This window comes from Melozone crissalis, unplaced genomic scaffold (genome assembly GCF_028551555.1).
Source record: "Melozone crissalis strain CALT ecotype California unplaced genomic scaffold, PUWL_Pcris_2 ptg000045l_1, whole genome shotgun sequence".
Classification (NCBI taxonomy): domain Eukaryota; kingdom Metazoa; phylum Chordata; class Aves; order Passeriformes; family Passerellidae; genus Melozone; species Melozone crissalis.
Genome location: NW_026535823.1, coordinates 27,533,975 through 27,557,601, shown reverse-complemented (window position 1 = coordinate 27,557,601; position 23,627 = coordinate 27,533,975). Strand labels below are relative to the sequence as shown.

Genomic DNA, 23,627 nt, shown 5'->3' with positions numbered 1-23,627 from the left:
ATCTAGAAAGTTATGAGGCTGGAAGATCAGGTTTCTGTCCTGTTGTTATAAAAACATTTTCTTTATGCATCTAATGTGGTTTCAATTTTCTCCCAGTCCATAGTGGCAAAGAGCAGTTTAATGAGGTTTTACATACAGACAGCTATTGGAAGAACACACACCACATTCTCTGCTTCAATGGGAGGCACTGCTGTATTATTTCACACAAGAGCAGATGAGATCAGAAGCACTTTGGGGTTTTGATGCACAGTACCAGACAGCTACAGAGTTTAAATTTCAAGCACTATCACACAAAAAGATGTCACTCCCAAACAGTAGACAAGGAATTTATCTTAACAAGTTGAAGTATAACAACAGACAAAATTGACATGGTAGGTAAATATTTTAGGCCTGATCTGCAAATGGAAGTTATAATGTCTACTGCCTTCATATCAACAGCATGGTTAAACAGTTTTGAAATTCTTTTGATCACTCACCTTAAAAAACCCTCACAAGATGAAAAGAAATCATTATCACTAATGTTCATGATTTCAAGACTGAAAGCTTGAAAGAACTGACAACTCAAATATGACAGTTAAGACTGTGTTGGTTGTTCCTAAGACTTCTGGAGAAATAAAATATGCAATTAGAGCTCTTTGATTACCTGAAGGAAGTTCAACACTTCACAAATTACTGCTCCAAACTGAAAAACTACCGGAAAATTTTAGTTTGCTTCCCAAGAAATATTCCAACATGTTTAGATGAAGAATCTGCAAAACAATTGTGGATGTTTATTTCAATTCATTTCAGTGTATACCAATGCCAGCGAAAAGAGCTTAAATCTTTGCTCCCCTACAAAAATTTATTCTTTATTAACTTCACCTTTTGTTAGAAAATTCTTCAAAATAATTTCACGATTCACAAGAATCTTCTGAGGAAACAAAAATGAGGGGAAATGATTAATTAAGAAAAATACAACACAAATGTCAGATTTTATTGAGGTACTACATTCACATTGGTTTGTGCACTGAACAGTCACATTTGGCTAAAGACAACCATGTTCATTGGCATGAAGACACCACACTGAGATGGCACATGGGGAAAGCTTAAAATAAAGCTTGGTGAAAATGGTGTGCCAAATTCTGCTCTGCTTAACAACTGTGTTATCTCACTGGAATTGCACAGGGTAGAGACAACTTGCATGGAAATGACTGAACAGCAGTAGCTGACATGTGCAAATCAAAACACACAACTTCTCAGTGTAGCAACCATACACAAACAGCCTGGCACAGCTTCAGATTGGCCCTTTACATTGTAAGAGCCAGGAAACACCTCTGGAAGAGCGAGTCAGGTTCTTGTGGCTTACAGTCACAGTCCATCCTTGTGCCTTAGGAAGTGTCTTGAAGTCACTTGGCTCTGGCAACAGCTTGTTTTGGTGGGGGCTTTGTCATGGATGCAGCTCTGTATCTGCAAAACACCAGTAACAGCTATGAGTTAGACTGAAGAAGGGATGAATTTTCCCCTACAAAAGAATTCAGAACAAACCACACAGCTCAATCCATTTCACTGGCACAGATACTTCTTTCCAAGTATCTCATTATATTCCTAACCTTTATTAGGTGAGGAACAGCACCCCTAAAGTGCATTACTAGAGCTAGGAAACACTAAGTGCCTCCTTTGGGGGTGTTTGTGGATGGGCAGCTCTGCTGCTCCTCTGCTGCGCAAGTGAGAACTTCCCCTTGCATGTGATAAAGGCCCACACACAATGGTGTTGAAACAAAATAAAAAAGGTTTTGTAGATAAAGACAGTCATTCACCTAACATTTCTATGCAGTGCCTCTTGGAAAATGCACCACTACTATCTACATCAAACCATGCATTTAATTTCTTTTTAATGATAGACATACTCTCAATGTGTGCCTTTAACCCTGAAAGACACCAGAATATATTCCAAACTACCCTTCAGGAATTTCTATACAAAATAAATTGCTCTATTGCTCTACTGCTCATTAAAGCAGGATTGATTCTGATGTAAAACACAACAGTTGTTGGTACAGGTGGATTAAGAAGCAAATGCTTGTCTGGATATGCAAAAAATGGACATGCACTGAAGTCTGGCTGGACAATTTCAGCTAACTCAGCTACTGACAGAAGTTCTGAAATCTTGGGCTCGAGGCAGATGGCAACTGGCATCAGCAAGAGCATCCTAACCAGCAAAGAACATCAGTACTGGCTCACTGAGAGGAATGATGCTCATCTGAGTTATCAGTGATACTTTTTGTAGATTCTAGATTATTTTCTGCTGAAGACTCTGAGGATGGTTACACATTCCTGATGAACTTAAATGAAAAGCTGAGACATACCTGTAAAGTTAGATTTGTACACCCCCCCAGCACTGCCATCTGGCTGACAGCAGCGTGCCCTGGCAGCTGAGGGGGCAAACCTCATCCTGGGGTGTGTCAGACACCAATAACCAACCAGCTGCTCACAAGAGAGGGTTATCCTGCTGTACTGAGCCTTGCTGCAGTCTCAGTGTGAATGCAGAGTGTGGTTCTGGGATGCACAATTTAAGAAGGATGTTAAGGTACTCGAAAACGTCCAGAAGAGACCGACAAAGCTGCAGAAAGGGCTGGAAGGACAGGTGGAAGGAGTGTCCCATGAGCAGTGCCTTGGGCTTGTCTAGTTCAGGGACAAGGAGGCTGAGGGGTGACCTCACTGCTCTGTCCAGCTTCCTGAGGAGGGGATTGTGCAGAGAATGGTGGCCCTGGCACAGGTTGCCCAGAGAAGCTGTGGATGGCCCATTCCTGGAAATGTTCAAGGCTCTGAGCAACCTGGTCTACTGGAAGGTGTCCCTGCCCATGAGACCAGGATTGGAACTAGATAATCCTGAAGGTCCCTTTCAGCCCAAACCATACTGTGATTCTCTGATCTCTTCTCCCTGGTATCCAGTGAAAGGATGCATGGGAATGGATCACTATGGGAAAGCTGCACCAGGGGAGGTTTACACTGGATATTAGGAAGCATTTCTTTACTGTTTACTCAGCTTCTTTAATTATACTTGAGGACTTGGTTTCTCCTTTTTAACTACAGTATCTTGATTTTTATTCTGTTTCACTTTTTATTTAGGAACATTTCTCAAGGGCACAGATAATTCTGAAAGGTAGTTTTAGCCCCAGAGTCTTGCAACTCTTCTCAGGGTGGTGTCATTCAAAAATTTTATTCATGTGCTCTTTAGTTCTTCAGCCAAGCTCTTACTACTTGTCTGGGATAATGTGCCAGACACTTCCCAAGACATCCTTCTTCCCTCCAAAAATTGAGAATTGAGAATGAGTCACTGAAAATTTCCCTTTGACTGCATTTTCATAACGATCTGTAATCACAGCCACTTGTTCCCACTTACCTGATAGGGGAAATTACCTTGACAAAGTGAGAAATTAGATTGATTTGTCGTGATCTGTCTTCACTAAATCTGTGTCAGCTTTTTCTTGTGCATAGCTCAACTATTTAATAATTTAATGTATTATCACTCTAAGTTAGAAGCAATGCCTTCACCTGCCTAGCTGCTCTCCTTTCCCTAAGAGCTAAGAGCTGTGTTTGCCCTTTTGCTGGAAAAGAGCAAGCAAACAAGCCTGAATTGTATGCTGAACTACACCAGGCACAAGGGGTCCTGTTCCTAATTAAAACTCAGTGAATTTGGCAGAAGAAATAGGCCTGCTAAAGGAAATCTAATTGGCACCTTTAGCTTTCTCCCAGCAGGAGAAATCTGTAAGCTCTGATGGACTCTCTGGCTTAATGCTGCACTGTGAAGTGGCTCTCCATGACAGGTGTGGGTATGAAATCTGCAGCAAGCACATGTGAAAAGCAGGAGGCAAAAAACAACAAGAGACCTGGAATTTCTATCAACACTTAGCCATATTATGTGTTGAAGTTCAGAAAAGATCCTTGCCTCCTTTTCCATTCTGAATCAGGAAGCAAAAAAGCTCACAGGCTAAGGACATAGTTTTCCTGGATTTAGCTCCAAATGAGATCTCAAATATTTTCAGTCTTCACTACAATGCAGCCTCATTTTGTCAACAAAAAAAAAGTTGGGTGTTTCACCCACAAAAAAGCTTCCAGATTTTTTGCTCTTTATATAATGCATGCATTCCAACCCTACCCAAGTCCTTTGCAGCTCTCTCTCAAGTCTCTCCCAATCTCTATAGGGTGCTAGCAGGCACCCTATAAACATCAACCCCTCTACCATGACAGAAAAGCAGGCAAAGAGAAGCATGAGGAAACAAGAGGCTCCTGGCCTTCAAAAAGCAATGCCACATTCACAGAGCTCAGCTCATCTCAGTACTTGGTGCCTGCCTGGGATATTTTTGGATTTTCTCACTACAGACGGCTTTCTGACTGCAGGATCCATTTTAGTATTTCCTTGGCATTTTTCTCCCACAAGCCATTTCATTTGCAACAGCAGAAAAAGAAATGTGTGGAGGTGGTTAGGAGTTTTGAAATTAGTTTTGTTACACTTCAGTCTTTTTTTAAGGACAAGGAGCCAAAATCAACTTGTTATGCCGATAAAGAGCTCTGAGAAAGGTGCATTTGCACTTGGGATGCACAGTGTGGCTTTTTTTAAGGGTACAAGTGAAACAGGGAAGACTTGACTCATTTACTTTCCTGCTCATCTGAAAACAACTGCTGAGCAAACAGGACCACTTATTTTTCTTGTGCTAGACATTGGTGATCTGCAGCTATTCTCACATTCTGTGGCTGTTAAGCCATGAGCTTTCACCCCCTGCAGAAAGCAAAATGCATGTTTTATGCCATCTGAAGTCCTCTGCATTATTCATGAAGTCCTCTTAAGTCTGAAGTACAATTCATCTGTACTGGGGTACATTTTAAACACTATTCTGCATGGTCTTTGCCATAGGCAGTTTGACCTTTACACATTATTTCAGCATAAAAATCAACTTTCTTGCAAGATAACCCTCTCCAGTTCTGTAGCAAAATTTACCTGGCACTGATTCCTGCATCCCCAGGAAGAAATGGAAGACTAAACTGCTCAACAGAACTTCACTGCTTTCACCCTTCATCACACAGGAGCCTTTCTGGCAATTCATCACTAAAGAAATTCTTTTGACTAAGTTACAGTGTCTGCCTCCTCAGTAAGTCTGGTGCACCCAGGCCAACTCAGGGAAAGGACAATAAAGCATAAGGGAATATAATCTTGTCTGGCACATAACCATGATGGAGTATTCAGTGCCAGTAAATCTGGAAGAGATTTGTCTGGGGAAGGACTCTGTCCAAGTCTCTGCAGACACATCCCTGTGCAAGGACAGCATCAGGGCAGTGTATAAATAAATCAGCCAGAGACAGTTTGCTAGTGCTTTTCAAAAAGTTAAAAACCCACATAAAGAATAATTTTATAAAATCCATGTAAAACAGAGTAGAGAGTATACAAATACAACAGAATAAGATAAATGTTCTCAAGATACCTCTTTTCTTCAAAACATTGGTAGAATCCATTCAGTGCCTCTGTCTTTAACATATTGAACTCCCTCTGGCCTCACTGTCTGTAAAACAAAGGCATTTTTAGAAGAATTAAGAGCATTATTCTTCCCTCAGTTGCAAGTAGTAATACATAAATATGCCCACTGCACTAGAAAATCCACACTTCCTGCAATCTTCTACAATTTTTAGATGAGACAGATAAAATCCATTCCACTTTGCATTCCTGGGCCTCAGGGAGGCTGCAATTATTAACTTGTGTTAAAAAGGAATAAACATCAAAGTGAAGAGCAGTTTAAGGAAGCAGCACTGTGGTATGAGTTGGGCATGTAGCAGGAAATCAGAAAGTCTCCTGAAAGAAATTGCATTAAAAATTTCCCATATTCAAGAAAACAGATCAGAAATCTCAAACTTTCATCCCTCTCCAAACATAATCAGTCACTGCTGCTTTCAGTCACCTTCATCCAGTGACCCCAAAGCTCTGAGTGTGTGTAGGGAGGCTCACAATATTTCTTTGCAAGTGTTACCCAAGTTTTATAGAAACATTAACATGATGACAGGAGCAGATAAAACTATTTTTAGTTAAGCATTTTACCAATTTCCCACCAAATCTTTAGTTGTGGCATCTCCCATCTTCTGAGTGTTTGAAGCTTAGTAGCATTTGAATATTGTTTTTCAGAGCACAACTTCATAGGTTAATATAAGTAATTGTTAAAATTCCACCAGCTAACTGATAAGACACTTGTTTGGAGCAGAAGGGCAGGAATCTTTTGATTCAGTGCAGATAACTCAAGTTTGCCCATCTGAGCAGAGTAACCAAAGCAAAGGCAGCCTGCAGTGGATCACTGCAGGAAGGGAGGAGAGAGATACTCTGCCAGTTTTCACTGATCCCTGCTGGCAGCTGAGAAAACAAAGCTCTAGAAGAAAAGACTTTCCTAAATGCACTCAACTTTATTTTCTTTCTTACCTGATATTTCTTCTTTCATTCCCTTCCCACTTTCCTCATTCTGTTTCCAGCCCTTGTTTTCTGCTACTATCCTTCCCATGATAGTGCCCACATCCATGAATAACAAATCAAATTTGGAGTCTCTCCTCCCATTTCTTTGCCCTAAATCTCGAACCTGTACATGATTCCCCCTCTGCCAGGCTCCCTGTCCATCTCTCTCCTGCTCCCCAGCCCAGCCCAGCCACTGCTGCCCTTGCTGGCCCCCAGGACCTTCTCCATCCCCTGCAGCATCACTGCCTCCCTGCCCTGCTGCTCCCATCAGTCCCATCCCTCTTCCAAAAGCTCCCAGGAGCATTCAGCTCCTTGAAGTTTCCTCCTTTATCTGCCAGGTCCAAAGGCTCTCTCTGCTTTATCCTGTCATCTGATTCTCCTTGTGGAGCTCATCAATCTTCCTCCCAGGCCTCCCTGGATTTCCCATTACCCTTTAGTTCAACACTGTCTTTGACCTCATTTTCCATTTTCCCAAGTGTGGGCCAACACAAAGAGATAGAAAAGATAAACTTAACTGGGCAGGGAACTTTTCTCCAGCCAGTGTGTGGGGAAGGGATTGAAAAACAGATTCCCTATATCCAAAAAGGGAGGAAAAGCTGAGAATGCTAATATTTTAATTTAATAAGAACATGAAGCCAAGCCGATTGGGAAAGGGGAATCATTTGTTATTGAGTTGTTTTGAAAGCTGCATTTTATTTTATTTTATTTGAATTGAAAAAAACTGCAATTTGGTTTCAAAAATGCAAAAATGGGATTAGATAGTTTAGCATTTTAAAAAATCTGCACAATAGTATTTAAGCTAAGATGTTAGTTGAAAACAACTAAGTTATTTCAGCTGGGAAAAAAAACAAACCCAAAAAGAAGAAAAAAAAATCCTTATCAGTTACAGAGGAAGACACTTTATTTTTGAAGCCTACAGCAGCTATGGGTATATTTGTAGTAAAAAACATCCTTCCTAATGAGCTGCAAAAATCTTGCTGCTACAAGAAAGTCTGGGAAATTTAAAAGCTAAGGAGTCCAATAAAGACATTTCAAAATTCAATCTGTTCTCTTGATGCACCCTTCCATTAAATTTGAATTCCCAGCTTTAAAATGGAAATTTTCTTCATTTCCTAAAAAGAAGGAGGGGGGGGGGGAAGTGAGTTTTTTTCAACAGTTGAGCCCATTTGGCTGATTTTTCCCCATACAAAAATCTGAGGTAGATGTTAAAGATGAAAGTAGCCTAACTGGGGAAATTTAAAGCCAGTTACAAGAACACCATACAGTTGAAATTACTCCTAAACCTAGAAGGCAAAATTATGGGTGTACACTCCAAAAGCCAAGCAGTGCATCTGAATTCTGACAGCAGCTATCTGCTTGCACAACCAATAGTCAGATAATTGTACTGAGCTAAGAAAAACAATGTGTGAGAGTTTGGTGCTTTTTCATCAAAATACCAGAATATTTAATATTTGTGAATAACTCCCCATGAGGAATCTTTGATTAAGGAGAGAAATAGGGACAGAAGAGTCATCTGGCTATTTTTCAAGCTGTGTTTTTCCTTGTTATTATGAAATGAAACCATGAACTTTTGCATATTGTGATGTCACTGCTTTGCAAGAGCAAGGAATTAATAACTTCTATTAAAGCACATCTTCCCTAGCACTTATGATTAATTTACAAGGCCACAGTTCTTTCACACTCCAACCCAAAGGTCTCTGTCTGACTCTGAACACATTTACAGAGGCTTTCCTGTGCTAAATTTTAAGGGAGAAGTATTAGTTATCATCATAAAATGTAATTTGCTATTCATGCTTTGCAGTGGCATGGAACACTTTATCTCAAAGGTCTTTCCAGACCTGGCAGAAATACCAGGGCAACTCAGAAAATGTGATTAAAAACTGTTTGGGTCATCAGGGTGGAGAGACTCTCTCCACCTTTTATATCTCTGATGGCAAAGCCCATTCTCAAGGGCCAGCAGAGATGATCACTCCTCTCCCATCAGCTGCCTGGCCAAGTGTGTGTGCACCTTTCTCAGAGCCAAGGTGTGCTGGATTTCCCCTTTTCTGGCTGTTTACCACTCCCATCCTGACAATTGTGCAATATTTACTCAGTCCTCCTTATCTTGCACTCTGGGGATGTTCCAGCATTATTCATTCAGCCTTAACAAAACACTTAAAATCCTGTGACTTCTAGCTTCCCACATTTTGAAGGGGAAAAACCTTTTGCAAAAAAACAAGTTTTTTTGTTAAAAGAAGAACAAAGCACATGACCAAATTCTCTTTCACCTTGAATAAATATATCATGTTTGCATATTCAGGGCTTGGATTTCTTCCAGCCTTCTTTTACCACTATTATACATCCCCAGCCTTCATATGGGAGAAACAAAAACATCTACAATGAGTTCAATGAAAAATATTTTCTCTTGGAAAAAGCTTAACAAGCAACTGAAATGCAGGATCTTCATTTATATGTGTTTGCCTGCACATACTGTCTTGCATATTATGGATCAACTCGGCACTCTACAAATAGAAATGTCAAACTCCAGTGACATTTAAGTTCTTCCTTGTCTATTCCAGTGGCTGAGCTCATTCTTCCTCAAATTCAATGCTCAGATTAAAATGTAAATTTTTGCTAGGGCTAAAACATCCTTAGCTAGCTCAAGAACCCAATCTCTAACACTCAGTGCTGATGCAATGGAAGATCTGTGCTGATGCAATGGAAGACCATTTGTTTAAGGACAAACAGAGGCAAATTCCAGTTGATATGCCTTTTGTAGAATCAGAAACTTTAATAAAGGGCTTCATATTCAGTTTATTGTTAGATTTATCATTGATCTGGATATTATTTCTGTAAAAATCCACTTCTGTATTTTGGAGATCTTGGATGAGCCCAAGAACAATGACCAACTTTTGCTATTATGTGAGATAGGGAAAGGCATAAAATAACCAATTGTTTGTTTAATGAGATATGAAACTCCAACTGAGCTGATGTATTATGGGTGAAATTGAATATAATAAAAAATACTGCTTTCAAAAATGAGTGCTCTCTGGGTGCTCCAGGGATCCAGATGTTGCACAACAACTAAAGTGTGACACAGCCTTCATCTAAAGGCAAAATTATGCCAGTTCAGAAAAAGCTGTGTTGAACTGAGTTCATACTTAAAACTCACAGCCCTCAGGCCGGCAGCTTTCTGAAGCACCTAAAAACTGTTTTAATTTTTTAATTTGTTTTTATTGCTTATGTACAGTTATCCTGCACTCTCAGAAGAACTGAAAGATGAGGAGAGAGGCTGTTTTTATTTTCTCCAGGGCTGCAAGCAGCTAACCAGCCATCTTGTCAGACACTCAGCCCTTGCATGACTTCCATGCAAAAGAAACCCAAGTATGATGAAGGCAAGCACTCAGGCTTGTCAGTGAAATCCTAAAACATTTCCAAAGATCTCTCAACCTTGGCAAAGTAACTGGCTTTCAATTTCCAGCAACCCACCTCACCAACAGCCAAAGCTATGAGAATTTGGATGTGAAATAATTTTCATTTGAAGCAGCCAAAGAAGCAGAATAATAAAAGCAAAAAACACAAGATGAGAGCAGTCAAAACCATGTTTAATACAAAGGAATTTCTCCAAGCAAAGCTCCAAACCACACAGAAGATGGCTGGGAAAAAGCAAAGATCCCTCAGTTTCCCAGCCCTGAAAGGTTTGGAATTGTGGCTTGGAATGCCTACATGAATGCTGGGTCATCAGTGGGATGCTGTTCACCTCATCCTGGAAAGGGAGGAACAGCCTTTGCCTCCCAAGCAGGATGTGGGATTGCAGCAGGGTTCCAGTCCCTACAGAAAGATGGAATTGCTTGGCAGCAGGGGTGCAGTAGCACCTGCCTCCTTCCCAGCTCCTCACCTGCCAAATATGTCTGGCACAAAAATAAAAGGCATGAGGAATACAGAACGGCTGTCCTGGCAGTGGATGAAGAGCTGCTGCCATAGCAGGAAAACCTGAGGGAAGAAATTGAACAGCAACCTGTTCAAAACATAATGCCTGTTTATAATTAAGACACAATCATCTTGTAGAGGAGCACGAGAGCATTTTGTTCATCCCACCCAAGAGTTTATTTAGGCTGTTCTAGCTAGCAGGTCTTAATTCCACTCTCTCTCCAGGATAAGTGTGAAGTTTTCAATTTGTAGATTAGTAGCAGTTTGCTGAATGTGTGACTTCAGCAGCTTGCTCACCTCACACAGCTACAAAGGAAGGCTTTGCAGTTCTGACAGCTCTATGAACCACTTTTAAACCAAAGCCTGCATTCTCTGGAGAAGAAAATTACACATAGGAAGCTTGATATGAAGTGGACTGTGTTAACTAGATACTCAGGACGGGGTTTACTGCTCTATAATGAGCTGTAATTACAGTAACTCATTGGTCATTTACTGCCATGCAGTTGTAGAAGCATTTTAAAATAACAAGTAAAGAGAAAACTTGAGCTGAGGGGACTTTTTTCCGAGAATTTGTTGAATTTCCAATGCCTACATAAGTACAACATTCCTTTTATTTCCTACAACTTTACTGGTTGAACTGCTGAAGCAGTTCATTTAAATATTTAGGACATCCAAGACAAAGGGTGAAATTTAGCACACCCCATCTTGCCAAGGGAGATTTCACAAATGTAGTGAACTGGAGCAGCAGCAGCAGCAATTTTCCCATGTGAATGAGTTAGTGCAGACTATATGCAATGTTTCTGCAGGCATCTGCCAACACAGTCTGGGCACAAAGGCATGGACTACTGCTAATGAAACAAAGAGTTTTAGACTTCAAAGTCTGGATCCTATGTAAGGAAGAAAGGAAAAAAAAAAAAGAATGACCTCTCTCTGTCACAAGAAAATACACTTAAACTCTCTCCTGAGATTCTTATTCCTAGAATGAATCACTACTATGTTTATGTACTCTTGACAGGAAATCCAGAACAACTAAATCAATAAGTCTCTTCCTGATAAAGGGGCTAATTTACCCTCACCCAGTATTGCAAACTTCTACATTTTTCCTACTACTAAATAAATATACTAAGCTCCTGCTAAATGTTTTGAATTTGGTGCAGATTTCACAGAGCAGGCATACAGCAGGACAGCTTGATTACATCTTGACATTCCCATCAGAAAGAAAACACACACTGTTGGATTCCTCCACATCCATTTAAAGACAGAGTAAGGCTTTTCCTCTGCAGGTGATAATGCACAACAATAACAATGGTCTTACCTGCTGTCTGTAAGCTCAAACCAGTATCGAGTTTGCTGCGTGGCTTGGTGCTGATAAACAGGTAACAGAGAACACACACAGTGATGATAAAAGCAAACAGGACCACTGCTGCTATTGACAGGCCCACGAGTGCTCCAACACTAAGAGAGAAAAACAAAAATAATTAAGTGTACAAACAGCCTGGAGGACCCATTAAAACATTGGTCAAGATGATGTCTGGAGTTTGCTTGTACTCGGGCATGGGAGTAACTCTGTATTTTACTGTAAATCAAAGTTTAGAGCTTAATGCTTCAATTGCATAAACTGCAGTTATTTCACTGCCCTCAGAAGGGTCAATGTCATTACACAGCAGTTGAACATCTGGCCCTCAGTGACATTTCATGCATATCACTCCTGAGTCTGACTTAAAGTGTGTTTATGAAAATCAGAAATAACTTCATGCAGTAACTGGTATCAGTGAGATCAAAAAGTTCTTCAGTGCACACACACAGAGAAGGATTCTAGGGTTCCAGGCAGCTCAAACAACATGACTATTAAAGCCGTATTTTCAGTCTGAAATGCCATTTGTGTAGTATAAAAAACCATGCAATATATGTTATTCAGGTCTGTTAGCAGCTCTGCAGAGCAGGGTGGAGTACTGGGATTGCTGTTCTGCTTTTGCATTAATGAAATAAATCTCCAATCAAGAATGGAGAAATTCTCCCATGATCTTTGTCACAGTAAAAGGAAAACTAAAGCTGAATTTACTCACAATATCAAAGGCATCAAAGAAGCAGGAATTAATTACTCTGGAGGCCAAACATACAGTACTATACATAGATTTTATCAAGGTGCTATCCTGCAGAACAAAAGCTACTTTATACATCTCTCACAGGCACACAATGAGACAGTATATGTATATACTGAAATCTCTCCTGATTTCCAACCCTTATTTTCAAGTCTTTTCCTAGCATAAAATTCTCATGATGAAATAAAGGACCCATATAATACAGTCTAGCTACCACTTCCTACACTCTCCTGGGCCATTTGATGCCTTCCATGTTCCAGTCCTCTATTCTACAATCCACGACAAAGATCCTGACTTCTGGTGAAATTAAACAGCAGCTTTTTGGTCACAGATGAGGAGTCTGAGGACTGAGAATCCTTATATTACTGCTCTGGTATATTTACAATTTTGACAGACGTCAAAAGGACAGAAGAGAGATGAATGTCTTGAATTCTACAAGCTCCATCCTCTAGTCGTAAAAATGCCTTTATATATCACTGCCATCAGGGAGAAGTGAACTCTACTGTGGCCTTGCAGGAAGATGAGAAGAATTGTGCCTTGGGATGTTTTTATGAATTTTACATTCAAGATACTGCAAAGCTTCTCTACAAGCTCCCACAGCACCAGCACACAAATATGTCCACAGGAGAAATTCTTAAAATCAGCAGGATGAGAACAGCAGATATTGCTATGACTTTCACATGAGGCCTTTATTAGTTACTGCTCAGACTCAGTAATGAAGTTTGGGCAACATTTAGCTCCATGCACAGCAAAAATAATTTATTATCAGCAAAATGGTTCTGCAAAGAACAGCTTTACTCTTCTGAAGATTTTTCATGGTATTTATCATCTGCATTAAATAGGATATCCTGATGTGTTTGTGCATATATGTACATATTAAGCAAATTTTTTCTTACTGTTTTTTGGCTCAAACAAAATTTGCAGGCAAGCAATATTCTGCTTACTATGGAATCTGAATATGACCTACACTCAGAGATCTCACCTGGGTTCTGGCCTTATTTTGCACTTTCACTTGGAACACCTTGACCGAAATAGACAAAATAGAAGAAATACATATTACAGAAGGCTGAATAGCCATAGAATCACGTGATACAAGCAAGGCTCTTCAGAAATAGTTATTTGTGCTTTTTTGTCATGACAGTACAAGCTTTATTGTAAGATTCCATTTAAATTCCAGCCCATAGTGAAGGACTAAGGAGGTTGCTCACCATTATCCAAACCTTAAGCAGAGTCAGCTGCCCTAAAGCCAAATAGATCAAAGACATATTAATGATTATACATTTTTCTATTCAGACATCTGTTCCTTCTTGGCTGTAGCTCTCCTCCATGCAGCTGTAGAAGATGACATGGACAATACAGTTGTGTATTGCAGAGTACAAGGAATTTTCAGTATCACTACACAGCTTGTGTAAGATGCTTTGGGAGTTACAAAAGGAAAAAGCAAGGAAAACCTGAGGAACTCTCCAGGTCAAAGACTCATCATAGGTTATGTGCTACAAGAAATGTTTACCATGCCCCAGCAGCAAGATGAGAAGATCTCACCAGCATCACAAAACCAAACAGATACTCTGATTCCACTTCCTGAATGAATCAGGAATCAGGACAATGTGTACTTACTCTTTTTAAACACACAATGTTTTGCTACCAGATTGTTCTCAAACTGCTGAAGCTCTCTACCCACAGAGAAGGTATAATTAAGTTCTGTAAGATTAATTTTGGTTAAAGTTTGGGATGGAGGGTTGTTTCTTAATTAATCTAATTCAGAGAAATTTAATATCTCTTCCACAGCTCTGAATACTGACATTTCTTAACCAGAACACAATATTTTCTTTCATTCTTTACATATTAAAGCTGTTATTAGAAACAAAACACCAAATAACTGTGATCACTGACCACTTTAACAATTACACTCCTGAAAATAAAGACAATCTTACAGCATGTCCTCTAGATTCTATAGCAATTACTATGGTGTTGCATATCTGCTTTAAAAAGTCCTTGCTAAAAGCATTTTGCCACCTTCCATTCTTTACCTTAAGCAGGGTCTGAAGGCCACCCAGCAGTCACATGGTAGCAGTCTATGGTCTCAGGGTGTTTCTTTGAGATCAGTGTGACAGCAGAGACACCAAACAAGCAAACTAAAAAGTCCCTCTTGTCATCAGCTGTGGCCTCATTAGTGAGCAAAACCTCCTGCATTAACAACCTACCGAACCCCACAGCAAATATCTTGCATAAAGATGGCAGTAAAGGCCTGACATGAGTAATATTGCATTTGGTAGGAGATCCAAACAGAACTCTCCCAAGTTATTTTCCACATAAAGATAGAGCCATACCACACATTTCACTGCTGTTACACTGAGTGCCACATCCAGGCTTGCAGTACAGCCAAGAGAGGCTCCACTCTGCCAGCACCTCCTCAGGGATCCCCAGGCTGTGTCCAGAGAGCTGCTGAGTGGGTCCATCCACTTGTCTGCCAGTGGATAATCAGCATCACACCCCTAGAGTTATTTTTAGTTCATAACATTAGCCCATCCACACCCTCAAAAGCCATGGAAAATTTAAATATTGGCTGAGCAGAGGCAGAATTGCCCACTGATAGACTGAGAGGAAGCTCATGAGTCACCCAGATCCGAGTAAATCAAATGTTCCCAATGCCATTGTTGCAGTGACGTGCCGTTTATGGTATTTGCAAAGCACACAGATAAATATTCTCCAGAGACTGGAAGAATGGCACAGAGAAACAAAAGACTTGCTATTTTGGAAAGCCAAAACAGATGCCTGGAGATTGGTACAGCTTGGCTTCAGTATTAGGCCACCATGTAGGTATTAATTAAGAAGGCATTTGGAGTAAAACCTATATGTGGCTTGACAGAATTTTAATCAAATATGTATTATTACATGCAACTTAAAAGATAGAGCTTTGGAATGGATATTACAATTCTATTTGATACTGAAAGAGGCCATTATAAAAATAAGACTTCATAGAAGAGGGACAAAAATAAGCAGAAAATATTTTAGAACAAAGAGAAACAAAAAGGCTGACTGAACATAACTGCTGCAGTTCAGTACAAATACCACATGTTCAGCATTTCTCCCCTTCCACTCAGCTTGGGAGGTGAAGCAGATGTGACAACTGCATGGGCATGCACAGCACACTGCTCTGGAGGCTGAGCTGCTCAGTGTTTGGCTCACTGGTGTTTTATAGCATCTGTGTTTTGTGGATTCAAAAGCTGAATAACCTTCTGATGAATTCTGCCTTTTCCTAATGTTGCCTTCCCTGTTCCATGGGCTCCTGACAACTGTAAGAGACAGCAAAATGCATCTTTCCCTCTTCTTTGAGGAAATAAGTCTTTCAAGATCTATGATTAAAAAAACTCCAAACTTTATTATTTTATTTAGCAAAAAAAAAAGTCAGAAATTAATAACATTATTAATTATATATAATAAATTTTGCAGAAAATGTGAAATGTGTCAGAGTTGCTCAATAGTCTGTTATCTATGATAGTCCAGCAGCTCCCAGTACAGCAGGTGTTTGGCTGTTGTCAAATATTGCAGTTTTTGCAGAAGTGGGAGGGGGAAAGAGGGTTCCATTTTGCTAAGGGAATGGGCAGTGTCTAGTTCTAAACAGAGTACAGGCAGTAGAGAATTGGCAAGAAAAGAGAAGAGCATAGGCCAGCAAGAAACTATTGATTTGGGTTGCCAAGGCTGCTGGCTTCTCCATGAACTGCTTCAGTCTGAGCTGGATGCCAACAGGTCTGGCCATGTCCCTCCCACAGCAGGAAAAACACAAGGGAAACGTGCAAGAGTTTCCTGTAATTCCACCTGGTGTGCCACCAAACTGAAGGAACCTCTGAGATCCCATCAACCACTTGTGCTGCACTCAGGCACTGCTTTCAAATACCTGGGGGAGTCAAGCAAATGGAGATTTAGGGAAAAAAACCCCAAGTTCTGGAGTACAGCAAAAGCTAAAACAGTTCCCCCATCAGAGCCTCCTACTCCTTCCCCTTCCATCTCCAGACTTTCCTTGGCTGGTTTGCTTAACTCTTGTTTAGTTTTAAATCTTAAGGGTTTCATGTCTTAAAAGTGTGTCCTCAAAGGGTGAAAGAAGCATTTTAAGGATTATTTTATCATCTGGCTGTTACCAGCCATTATCAGTAAGAGTCTAGTGATCATCAAAACATTCTGAGAGGGCAAAAAATGTTATTTTTATGCTTTCTTTAAACTACTAATTGAACTGTCATGAGAAAAAGTATACATTTTTCAAAATGATGTAATGCTATAATGTTTCCAGTGTGTTAATAACTAAAATTATTCTATTTGGTACTGAAAAGATTTATAGGAAGTGATTTTTGAGACATGTTTGAGATTGATTTGAGACATGATTGAGAATTGAGACAATTCTAACCACTCAGTAACTTTGCTTACAGAGGTAAATTGTATTTATTGACCTATTTTCTACAATGAATATAGTCATTTATGGCAGAAATTAACAACCAAAACTCCACTAATGGCAATTTCCATGACACCTCTCAGAAGCTTAGGGATACTGCAGAAAGAAAGAAAAAAAATCCTTAATTTTCAAAGTTTGGGCCCAAATTTCTGACTTAGATGAAGGCTAAGCAGTCATTTCTCAGATCCTTCAAAATCTTTTTAAAGGAAGAGCTTTCAGACAGGTATTTAATAAAAGTCTCTCCTGGGATTCAGTTCTTGGAGGTAGTTTTTGAAAAGATAAGCTTTAAGTCTTCACTACAACATCCAGATGAGATATTGTGATGCAATATTAACTTATTCCTTCAGTTTTTCTGCCATCTTGAGAAGGTTTACTGTGATTGAAGCACTCAAAGGCTATGTAAAAATATAGCATTAAAACAGAGTATTTGACAGCAGAAGTGTAAAAAAGGACACTTGGAGGTGTCTTCTCACATCAGAAAAGCCAAATAATTGTGTGTCTGTCACAGAGGTGGATGGCTGGGAGATCCCCACAAGGGACCCACTCTTTGCACCAGACAAAGTACATTTTAGGTAATAATACATTAAATATTAGATCAGGTAAATCAAAATAATAAGTCCTCAGTACTGGACAGCATCAACTCAGGAGCCCAGAGGGAATTCACATGTGGAGCTGCAGAGCTGCTGGCCAAGGTGCTGAGGGTGTCTGGCTGCACGGTGCTGAATCTGAGCCTGGCTATGATACCCAAGTTCAGTCTCCCCAAAAATGAGGGACAGGTCCTTTGATGGCAAAGCCTCTACTCCCAATCATCTCATTACCATGCTCCATCCCAGGGAGCTGATGGCACTTGCAGCTTCCTGACATAAAATCTTTAATGAAAGGATCAGCATTAGGATGAGGGGGAAAACACTGCCTTGTTAACCTGCTGGAGTCTATGAAGTGTCAATAGGCACATGGATAGAGGAACCCAGCAGAGATAGTTACATGTCTCAAAAAGCCTTTGGACAAAGCCCTGCACTGAAAGTGGGGTTAAAAAGATTGAATTTATATAGGATTAGGGAAAGGTTTTGCTACAAATTTAAGGCTGCTTAAAAGCATAAGAAGCAATGTGCAAGGCTTAAGTCGTCCCTTTTCAGTGTGAAGAAATGTCACTGAGACTGATTTTTGTTCATATCTTCATCTATGACCTGGTGAAGAAAGAAATTTGAGTTTCTGGTGATCCTAAGCCCCTACAAGCAATCAAATGCTGAGGGCAAGGAACACTACAAGAAAAATAAGTGAGCAGGCAGAAGTGGTATACATGAGTTTCAGTGTACATAATGTAACATATAAAGAACAAAACCAAGCCTACATAGCAATAAACTCAGATCAGGCAGTTCTGAAGTCCAGAAAAGTTTTAGAGTCTTCAGTGAGAGTTCACTGAAATAATGGAGTCAATGTGAATGGCATAAAAAGACATTAACACATTGGACACCACCAGAATGGAACTGAGAGCAAGACCAAGACTGGAGGCAACATTTGGCCACTCTGTAGAACCTTGCCACACCCACACCTTGGACATGAAGCTCCAGATTACGCACCTCCAACACCAGCCCTGTGGAGTGAAAAACAGTATGGATGAGATGGAACCAAAACGATCGGTGTGACACAGCATCTGCCTCAAGGATAATCCAAAAGCTGTCCAGTTTGGAAAGGTGAAAGCTGAGAACAGATGCCCCAAATGCTCACAACGCTTTAAACACTGTGCAGAAACTGAACCTGCAATTGCTGTTCACCAAATCTCACAATCTGAATACTAGACGACACTCTGGAAAAGTAGAAGGGAACAATATAAAACAAGATAAAAGGATCTATAGTCGAACAGCAGGTAGTGACTGCTACCACCAGGGTTGCAGAAGCAGACGGTATAAGCAAGCCCAGAGGGGATTTGACAAAATCAAGGATAATAACAAGTCCGTAAGAAACAGTGGAAGCCCCATGCAGAGGTGTACTAACATCGTGACACGGCCAGCCTGGATGCTGTGGAGCCCGAGGGGAATCAGGCACAGAAAGCAGCGCAGCCCTCCCTGCCGCTGCTGGAGATCCAGCCAGAGCCAGGCGGATCCCTGTACTATCCCGGGAGAGCAGAAGGCTCGTTATCCGCCCCTTCCAAGTGGAAAGTTGCGTAGTGCTTTATCTTACATGGAAAAGTAGCTCAAGTCACCGGGAACTTCATGGCACGCAGCATCTTACGGGCTCAGGCCCCGAGACAGCCGCTCCCCTCACGCCCGAAGGGCGGGAGACGCTCCGGATGCTCTGCCAGAGGCACCGAGCGTTTCCCAGCCTTCCTTCCCAAGACCACGAGTTATTTCCTTCAGAAACTACCCTGGCATGAGCAAGAGTCTCTCTGGGCTGAAGATGCAGCTCTACCGCTACTCTCGGCGGGACAAAGGCAGCCTGAAAGTGCCCGCTTACAAGTACCTCACAAACACACACCCGAGCCGAGCTCGGGCGACCGCGGCTCATCCGCCCGGCGCCTCTACCCCGGCAGGGACCGCCGCTCCCCTACCTGAGCCACCACATGTAGCTGTGCTCGTAGGGGAAGAAGCTGTGGGGGTCATCGCAGCAGTACTTGATGTCCTGGAAGCCGCAGCAGAACACGGCGCGGGCGTCGCCGCCCGCCCGCGGGCAGCTGAACCCGCTCACCAGCACCTTGTCGGCGTTGAGGTAACTGCTGCACTCGGCGCTCATGGCGCGGCCGCCCGCCCGCCCGCTGCCCGCCCGGCGCCTCGGCTCGGTGGCACCCGGGCGGGAGCGAGGAGAGGAGAGGGAAGGCGAGGTGGCTGTGGCGGGCGGAGCCGGGCGGGCAGGGGGCTGCGCTGGCGGCGGGGACCGCCGCGCCCACTGGCCCCGGGGCCGCCACAGGGCGGGGAGCGGCGGAGCCCTCAGGGCAGGCAGCGGAGGGCGGGACAGCGCCGTGAGGGGCCGGCCCGCCCCAGGCTGCGGTTCAGAGGTTGAGGTACGGCTGGCCCTCAGCGCTGGGTCCCATGTGCAGGAGAGCTTTTAGGGGTCCCTCCTTACTCATAGCCTGGGTGTGGTCTCAGGATAGGCAAAACAGGGAGAGCATGGGGAGGGATCACACTTCTGTAAGACTCAGGCCCCCTTGGATTGATGAGGGGGGAAAGCTCCAGCTCAAAACCAGGCTCAGCACTTAAAGATGCACTGCACAAAGTGAGAGGATGAATGACAGTGGTGTGGCTGGTGCAAAGACTCCAGAAAAGGGGACATCAGGAGAAATCGAGTGTTGAATATCAACAAAGAAAAAAGCTTGATGACAGATTTTGTGAGTTGTAACTTCATCACTTGAGTTGTTCTGATGAAATCAGATACAGTCAGATCAATTATTTTCATTATAAAATTGAGAATTGACTTATTTGAAATGCATGCAGGAAAATGATCTACCAAAGACCACAAGGCAGCCTTTTCACCTCAGTTGTACCAATAGTGTCAGTACGTGTTAGCATTTTATTGTGTGTCTTGTGTTATTTGAGATGAAGAGACCAATCTCCTGGTCATTTGAGTCACGAAGACATGGGAGGTGTTTTTCTGTGGTTGAGGAAAGTCTCTAATGAGGGAGGGATGGCTGAACCTCAGCTCAAAAGCCATCAGTTGGTTGCTCAGACCATGTGTATGAATCAGTCAGCTAAATAACATGTGGTGCGGTGGAAACCAAGAAGTGCAGGGGTAAATGCCATGGATTTGGAGCCTGATTCAAGACTCTGTGAAGTTGCCAATTATGTGTTCACAACAGAGACCAAAGTCTTACAACTTCCCACGATGGAGAAATGTCCAATACCAGTCTTACAGATATTAATCTCTTTAAATGTCTTTATGTACCTTGTTCAGTTGCTAATAACTCTTTTCTTCCAAAACATGAATTGCCATCTTTGTGTTTCTCTCTGATTCTCTTTATCTGTCTGGGATTGTTTTTTTCTTTGTCTTACAGTTTCTTGATCTGTTTTCACTGAGGTTCTGTTCATACCTGAATTCAACAACCAGGGCAGAGAGTCATGAACCCTGGAGTCATTCAGTTCATGTTTTCAAGTGAGCATTCCCAAATCAAGTGGTCAAGAGACTTTCAGGAATAGAGAACATTCTTGGTTGTTTTTACATTTCACACTGCTGTTTTACTTTTGGAGATTTTTCTCTCAATAGTCAGAACTCAGATAACTATTTTCCTCTCAGAATTATTACTGCAGTGATGTGGAACAAATAAAATTACCCATCCCAGTTTTATGCTCAGTCTTACACAAACTTGGACTCATACTTAATGAGTATAAGGTAGACCTGTGTCAGAGTTGGAGTAAAGGTGGATCCTTTGTCCAAACTTAAAGAAATTTAGTTTCAAAGAAATCTGAAATGTTCTGGGGTGACAACATCTTTTTTTGTTTGTTTGTTTCATCAATCAGTATACTCATTTATACCATGCAATCAGTTTGTATTTGCCATGATTACTGGGTGATAATAATTAGTGTGCTTTCTTGTTGCAATTATTTGGAAAGATTTATATGAAACATTTGAAATTATGTTTGAGTTATCCACCTCAGTGACTAAATTAACTACGTAATTGCTGGAGGATTGAAATAAAGAACCATTCTCTTTTGATGAGACACTCAGAAACAGGATTTGAAGTGGGAGTGGGAGGCTCTTCAATGACCAGGGAAACATGTGCATCATCTTTTATGTCAGAAGAAAAATCACATTTTTTTATCATTCCAGTTACAAAACACAGACCTCTTCCAGTAAGAGTTAGTTGTTCAGACCTCATAAAATATGTTTCCTTCTCTCTTCACTATTACCAAAATCAATTTAAGTTACTATACAAATGATGAGACAAGTTCTCTCTGCTGAGTGAAGGATGTGTTTCAACCTAAGAATGTGGTCATCCAACTTTCAGAGAAACATAGATCCAAGACCTTTGTGGGGCACTTGGAAGTAAGAGACAACATATCCAGGAATTCAGGACCAGCTTTCAGAATTATCCAAAAAAGGATGCTTCTATTCTCTGAGTGCTGAATTAACATACTTATGAACAGGAGTCCTTTGTGCAGTGAAGCTCCAGCTCTAATTCTGGTAAAATGTGCAAACTTTCTTGGGTGCTTGCAACCCATACTCCTCTGCAAATCTTAAACTGATTTACTGTTACTCACAATGGTTTCCAAGAGACTGCTATGGCTGTAATTAAAGCCTGTCTTCAAAATACTTGGGACCATGGAACTGCAGCTTTCTGTTTCTTATAACTGCTTTCAAGCCTTCCAGATGAATTCACTAACATAAATATATGTATGTTGTTTATGCAATAATTAAAACAGCAGCATTTTTGTAATCATTAGAAATAATTGTGATCTTCATCTAAACTAAAATTATTGTGAAAAGTGTGCAGCCTCTTATTTACTTATCCTGACTCCACAAGATATTGGTCAGCAGAACTGGGCTGGTTTAATTTTCCAGCAAATTACAGGAGATTTTCTGGCTGATTCTGGAGTTTGGAGCAAAGGAGGCTTGAGAGAGAAGCTAAAACTTCCTGATTTAGCTATTCCATTTAGAGACAACTCAAAGTGAATTGTGCTTCTGCACTGATGACTACTTAAAAGCTAAAAACAAGCATTCATATTAACTGAATATGAACTGAAATGTTGTGGGACACACTTCCACCAGCCAACCTTCCACAGAAAGTTAATTATGAGCTCTGATATAGGTGTCTAGATCAGCATCAATCCTCAAACCTACATGCAAGGTTTTCCTTGAGAGCATAACCTAATTATTAATTGGCAGAGAGCTGCATAAATTACTTTCAAAAGAAATCTGGTGGCAAATTATGCAATTAAACAAAATTGTCATGTCAGGATGGTGTAACAAGCTCTGATTAGGAGCAAAAAGTTAAATTGACATCAGAGTTAGTGTAGATAACATATTTTATCATGTTCCATGAGCAGCAGGCACTTCAGGAAGGCAGATGACAGCATAAGGCTCAAAACAGAAAGGGGCACAGAAGTTTTAAGTCGTGTGTACTTGCAGCACAGTGAGATGCTGTCACTCAGAGGACTAAAAAAGAACTGTGTGTATTATTGAGGCACTGAAATTATCAAGAGGATATGCTACATCTTGGGTTCTGCTCTCAATTCAACCACCTGTGAGCAAGTTGCTTTCCCAGTTGTAGCTCTGTAGGTTTGTGATAGTGATGGGGTTGTCTGACACTTGTATGCAAAAGTGTTTGCATTTTGAGATCCTCTCTGTGCAAGTGAACACATGTATAAAGTATCATTATATGAGTTTTTCATGTCACTCTAGAGATTGGTAGAGCCTATCAATATTTCTAGTCATTTTAACTGTACTTCACACACATTATCCTCTAATTGATTCCCCCAGTCAATATAGGCTATAGATTTTGACTTTCAGCTGTCTCTGCTTCACAGAACTAAATAATGAAGAAGGAGAAAGCAATTTGGAGCCTCAGGAAGTTGATGCTCAAAGGAGGTTTCAGTCAAAATTTTAGGGGGGAAAATCAGTGAAAGAGAGAAGTAGGAAGTGTTGATACTGGGAATTCTGCAGTGAGGATGGAGCTCTGAAAAGTGATTTGTGTTTGTGTAATGGCCTCAGTCTCTACAGTTTGTGTGCTGTTATTGGTAAATATTTCAGAATAATGACTCAGTGGAGCAAATCT

The 23,627-nt window shown here is 41.1% G+C and overlaps 1 protein-coding gene and 1 long non-coding RNA gene across 3 annotated transcripts in view; one reads left to right on the top strand and one right to left on the bottom strand.

The window, feature by feature from the left end:
• Positions 1–1,297: 1,297 nt before the first annotated feature.
• On the bottom strand, positions 1,298–19,727 carry SHISAL2A (shisa like 2A). The gene is made up of 4 exons (XM_054286129.1): positions 19,473–19,727; positions 11,691–11,830; positions 5,457–5,534; positions 1,298–1,446 (listed from the first exon to the last, which is right to left on the bottom strand). The coding sequence occupies exons 1-3, from the start codon at positions 19,652–19,654 to the stop codon at positions 5,503–5,505; spliced, it is 354 nt and encodes a 117-aa protein (XP_054142104.1). The 5' UTR covers positions 19,655–19,727; the 3' UTR covers positions 1,298–1,446; positions 5,457–5,502.
• The window catches only part of LOC128943250 (uncharacterized), a 24,074-nt gene continuing 20,004 nt past the window's right edge, over positions 19,558–23,627 (top strand). For both annotated transcript variants that reach the window (XR_008483683.1, XR_008483682.1), the window contains exon 1: positions 19,558–19,630. This is a non-coding gene — a long non-coding RNA (uncharacterized LOC128943250). The remainder of the gene's footprint in view (positions 19,631–23,627) is intronic.

Excerpts from the sequence above, each read along its gene's own strand:
- SHISAL2A (XM_054286129.1), bottom strand. The coding sequence starts at position 19,654 with ATGAGCGCCGAGTGCAGCAGTTACCTCAACGCCGACAAGGTGCTGGTG. Across the intron at positions 11,831-19,472 it reads AGCTACATGTGGTGGCTCAG|TGTTGGAGCACTCGTGGGCC; the intron begins GTAGGGGAGCGG and ends TTTCTCTCTTAG. Across the intron at positions 5,535-11,690 it reads TTTGAGCTTACAGACAGCAG|ACAGTGAGGCCAGAGGGAGT; the intron begins GTAAGACCATTG and ends TTTGTTTTACAG.